This window comes from Tarenaya hassleriana, unplaced genomic scaffold, assembly GCF_000463585.1.
Source record: "Tarenaya hassleriana unplaced genomic scaffold, ASM46358v1 Cleome37, whole genome shotgun sequence".
NCBI lineage: Eukaryota > Viridiplantae > Streptophyta > Magnoliopsida > Brassicales > Cleomaceae > Tarenaya > Tarenaya hassleriana.
Genome location: NW_010966725.1, coordinates 1,056,874 through 1,061,822, shown reverse-complemented (window position 1 = coordinate 1,061,822; position 4,949 = coordinate 1,056,874). Strand labels below are relative to the sequence as shown.

Sequence of the window (4,949 nt, the reverse complement as noted above, 5' to 3'; positions counted from 1 at the left end):
TAAAATAACAAATTTTGAATCTATACATGGAGAATATTATAGGGGAAAAAAAAAACAAAGCGAGGAATCCAAAGTTTGGAGTTCCGAAGGAGTGGGCTTGGAACTAGAGGTAGGGATAGAATGCACGCAAGCCAATGAGAAAAGAGCAGATCTAACGCATTTGTAGATCGAACTAACCCATATCGATATCTCCCTCTATGGATAAATAAATACCTTAGAAGCACACAAAAGAAGAGATGGAGACAAAGCATGGGTGGTTGCCTACCTTAGAAGCACACAATATTCAAATCCTTGCGCACTCATAATAACCATAACCACACATTTCAAAATTTAAATTGTATAGGCACCCCTAGGTTTTAGTTACAGATTCAGGATAATATACAACACATTTAATACATATATACATACGGATCGAAAAACATTAGCAGCATTTTTTTTTGGTTAAAGGAAATGGACCTTAAAACTGTTTAGTCACATCCCAAGTAGAAAATTTCGAAATTTTAATGTTGTAAAATACGATCTAATTTGAAGAAGAGTCCCAAGTCGTCAACAAATGATCCCACAGGCAAGGAAGAAAAAGAGAAGTCACCAATAAATGAGACACACGCCCCATGACCATTAAACCAGCAATCAGAGAAATATTGAAGTATAAGCCAACAAACATACCACCAAACCCTCTTCTATCTCTTTCCTCATTATATGATATGATATATATATATATAAATACATATAATTCACCAAAAGCAAACAAAACCCTTTAATTCCTCACCCATCAATGGCGTAAAAGCAAAACACTACCTTGCTTCTCCGGAAATACCAATCAAGATTCAAGAGAGAGACCCCATCATTCGTCCATTAAACAATTCCCAACCCCAACCTTGAATCCTTCATAGATTTCATTCGCATGCACCAAAATATATATCCGCATACCTAATATATATTTTTATCTGGGTGTATGCATCTGTTCACACAAACTAAAATCATTCACCTCCCCTAAATCTCACTCCTCTATCATCGTTTTTAGATGCATGCACCCGCATAGTTGACTCTAATTTCTTTCATGCGGGCATATGTGTGTGTGAGATCATATATGAGTGTTGTATGCAAATTTGTATATGCGCGTGAGGGCACAAGGACAAAAGGGTAAATATTTGTGTGTGAGAGAGAGAGGGAGAAGGAAACAAATAGTATATGGTAAGAGGAGAAGAGAGTAAACCTGGGAAAGGCAGGGGAGAATTTGCTGGAGGGGATATTGGATTGTATCCATGACATCGCGGCGGCGTTGGCTTTCGCTAGGATGACCGATTCTGCTTACAGAGTGGACACCACTTCCAGGCTCGCCCAATGGCGGATCGACAACTTGTCTTCCTTCACTTACCGCAAATCCGACCCTTTCAAGATGGGTCTCTGGAAATGGTATCCCTTTTTCCTCATCTTTCTTTTTCCTGATTCACCTGCCAAATCCAAAACGTGATGATGACGATGAATGGTGTGTTCTGGTGTTCTTGTTTGTTTGGATGGCGAGAGCGAAACTATGGGGATGGATGGGAACCGGGCACGGGTTCTTGTGCTGTGTGCGACTGATGCGATTAATGTTTGATTCCACCTGATTAGAGATTGTGTCTACTGTGATTCCTTCCTGTTTGGGAAAAGCATAGAAAAAGATCTGATTGTAAGGTTCAATATATGTATGATATGTGTGATCGCCCCTTTGAGATGGAACCAGCCCTATCCTTGCGACCTGTGTGATCAACATTTACTCTTATTGGTGGTTAACATTTTGATTCTTTGGTTTAAGGCATTTGTCGGTGGAGAAGAGCAAGATGTTATACGTTAAACTGTACCCAGAGGTGTCGAACATTACCAGAGAAAACCCTCCAATTGCTTCCTTTGTTGCTCGGGTGGTCTCTTCCGCTGGTGAGAGGAAAACTTTGACTCATCCAGGTACAGAATGTTCTTCCCTGATTCAATAAAGCGATTAAGTTTTCATCTACTTTTTATGTATACTTTTAATTCGCAATCTAATTGACACACACTGAATCGATTTCTATGCTTGAATTCAGAAACTAGTGACAAACGGCTGAAGACAAACGAAGATTTTGTTTGGGTGCTTGAAGTTCCGTTAACCGGAAAATTGATCATCGACATCGAGTTTCTCGACTTGAAGATTTTATCCAAAGATGTAAGTGGCATATCACATCTTAATAGCATCTCTATATTGTGGCTAATCAAGAATAGAGGCTGAAATGACAGTGCATCCTTGTAATCTGGTTGTGACTAAGACGCGCTACTTGATAAAAATTGACGAGGAGAACCTAGTTACTCTTGGATCAGACATTTTAAGTAACATTTGGACTGACATATTGGTCTTAGTACGTACCTGTTTAACAACTATTGTTCACCTTGAATGCACAGAGTGGAGAACTTTGTTCTATTTGGGCAGAGGGTTGCGCACAGAAGAAATCAAATGCGACAGCTCTGGCATCCCTTGGAAGGATGTTGACAGAAAGCATTCACACGGACATTGTAATTAATATCTCTGAAGGCAGTATCTCAGCCCACCGAGCTATTCTTGCTGCCAGATCGCCAGTTTTCTACAGCATGTTTTCGCATGACCTGAAAGAGAAAGAACTATCAACGATAAACATCCCCGATATGTCGTTTGCTGCTTGCCAAGCATTTCTCAGCTATATCTATGGTAATATCCGGCACGAAGACTTTCTTACACATAGACTGGCACTCCTCCAAGCAGCTGATAAGTACGACATAGCTGACTTGAAAGAAGCTTGCCATGAGAGCCTTCTGGACGATATTGACACGAAGAATGTACTTGAGAGGCTTCAGAATGCTTACCTGTATCAATTACCAGAACTGAAGGCCAGCTGCATGCGGTATCTTGTGAAGTTTGGTAAAATATTCGACATCCGTGATGATTTCAATATATTCATGCAATGTGCAGACCGAGAATTGATTTCTGAAGTCTTCCATGAAATCCTGAATACCTGGAAAGGGTTCTAGGTCCACAGTAAGATTATGTGTTCTGTTATACAGAGATTTCTATGGTTTATTCTTTGTTTAGGTGGATTTGTTTATGTCTTCATGTACAGGTTATATATTGGGGTTTAACAATGAACCCAGTATTATCCTTGGAAGGATGAAAACAGCAGACATGTAAATTCATGATTGTTTGAATGAAAGATTATTGGTTTGAAGTGTTCAATCATGGGGAATATAAGAGGACGTGATTGAAAACTCAGTCGTGCCTTCTTGTTCCAAGAAAAAGAGCAGCAAAGCATAAATGTAGCTCAGACAATTCTAGTAAAGGCATGCACACAGATAAGCATCTTAAAAAGCAACGTATCCTCTGAAAAATCACATCCTATTGAAAAAAGATTCTCTGAGAATTCTTCCAATTGACATCTTAATCAGGCGCTAGCATCTCATGGGACGCACAAAAAATGTTCCATGGTTATCAAAACAACCAAACTGGTACAGTCTTGGCTAATTTCGGTACAGAAGATGATACCATAATTTCCGATCTAGCATCGGAACCTGGTTCTGACGACGGAAACCGGTGTTTAACCTAGGTAACACAAGCTGAGAACCCAGCTCCATCCAACAATACTACTGCTAATGCGAGTACAAGTTTCCAGGCAAGATTCGGAACAATAAACTTCAAGAACCAGATGAATTAGTCCTCTGAATCAACTACGGATTGAATGCATTCATTAACGCATATATAACGTATTTTCTCTAGTTGTACCTGGAATCAAGCATAAGTTTAAGAAAAACTTCTTACCACATCATAGAATTTATTTCGGCCGGTCAATAAGTTGTGCACTGAAATTCCTGCAGTACAGGACATGATCGCTAGCAATAAAAACCTAAATCAACACGCTAAGATCCATAAATCGGAGATTCAAAAAGGGATTACAAGTGATCACTCATCTAGTGCCTCTGGAAGAATCTCAGACGGAAATACAAGTGATCCGGACACTGAATCTAAGAAGTATATGATCCATATGTTTGTTCAAAGAGAAACAAAAGAAAAAACCGAAGATTCCCAAAAAATTAACCAGGTTACAAGCGCAAGGTCAAGCATAAGGGAACAAAAGATCGCGAAAGAATCAACACACCGAACAACAAACAATTGATCTGCCAGGAAAGAAACTCCACTGCCATAAGCATGCCTAGAAGAGAACAACAAAATACCTGTCTCTGCGACAAACACCATCTCCATTGTTCATCTTCAAAAACCCGAGATTCGCATCTCGAAGAATGTTCTCGCAGAAATTTGAATACGAGAGAGAGAGAGAGAGGGGAGGGAATATTATTTATAAGATTCTGAGGAATATTATTGTTTCCCCGGCAAGTTTTCCATTTTTTTTGAAATTTTTTGAATTTAAACCGACAATTGCCATGTCAGAGGGTTATAGTGGGCCGAGTTATTATGGGCTTTATGGGAATTATGGGCTCGATGGGTTTACTTCTTCTGATGCCATATATATAGCCAAACGTTTACTTCTTCTGATGCCATATATATAGCCAAACGACACCGTTTGGCTCGGCGAGGATAAAAAAACCCTACACTATAAACCTCTGAGATTCGGGAAAGCGCTCGTTCTTGCAGCTTCTCCTTCGCTCTTTCCTCCTCACGTTGGACTTCCCAGTTTACAGATTCAGGTATTTACCTTTTGGAATTTTCTTCTCTGTTCCTTTGAATTTTGATTTAGGGTTTTATCTTCGAAGCTGTAGGAGTTGCTTGGACGATTTTAACACCAAATTTGGATATTGATTTTGCTTGGTTCGTAGAATTCCTCGATGGGTTTGTTCCAAATAGATATTTCTTTAAACCCTTGTATGCATAGGAACATATCGATTCCTTTTATGACCTCGTAGATTGTCTTGATTACAGAATAGGGTTCGTGCTTTCTTTGTATTTGTAGGGA

The 4,949-nt window shown here is 39.5% G+C and overlaps 2 protein-coding genes across 3 annotated transcripts in view; both read left to right on the top strand.

The window, feature by feature from the left end:
• The first annotated feature begins 345 nt into the window (after nucleotides 1-345).
• On the top strand, nucleotides 346-3,220 carry LOC104822712 (BTB/POZ domain-containing protein At1g55760). Of its 2 annotated transcripts, none has more exons than XM_010554037.2 (4): nucleotides 346-1,416; nucleotides 1,799-1,944; nucleotides 2,064-2,182; nucleotides 2,416-3,220. In XM_010554037.2, the coding sequence occupies exons 1-4, from the start codon at nucleotides 1,298-1,300 to the stop codon at nucleotides 3,016-3,018; spliced, it is 987 nt and encodes a 328-aa protein (XP_010552339.1). In that variant the 5' UTR covers nucleotides 346-1,297; the 3' UTR covers nucleotides 3,019-3,220. The 2 variants fall into 2 exon arrangements, with proteins under 2 accessions (XP_010552339.1, XP_010552340.1); XM_010554038.1 differs by lacking the exon at nucleotides 346-1,416 and adding an exon at nucleotides 1,425-1,672.
• Nucleotides 3,221-4,576: 1,356 nt separating this feature from the next.
• The window catches only part of LOC104822711 (RNA-binding protein pno1), a 1,871-nt gene continuing 1,498 nt past the window's right edge, over nucleotides 4,577-4,949 (top strand). The window contains exon 1 of the mRNA XM_010554036.1: nucleotides 4,577-4,683. The gene's annotated coding sequence lies outside the window, so the exon portion shown is untranslated. The remainder of the gene's footprint in view (nucleotides 4,684-4,949) is intronic.

Excerpts from the sequence above, each read along its gene's own strand:
- LOC104822712 (XM_010554037.2), top strand. The coding sequence starts at position 1,298 with ATGACCGATTCTGCTTACAGAGTGGACACCACTTCCAGGCTCGCCCAA. Across the intron at positions 1,945-2,063 it reads GAAAACTTTGACTCATCCAG|AAACTAGTGACAAACGGCTG; the intron begins GTACAGAATGTT and ends GCTTGAATTCAG. Across the intron at positions 2,183-2,415 it reads TGAAGATTTTATCCAAAGAT|AGTGGAGAACTTTGTTCTAT; the intron begins GTAAGTGGCATA and ends TTGAATGCACAG.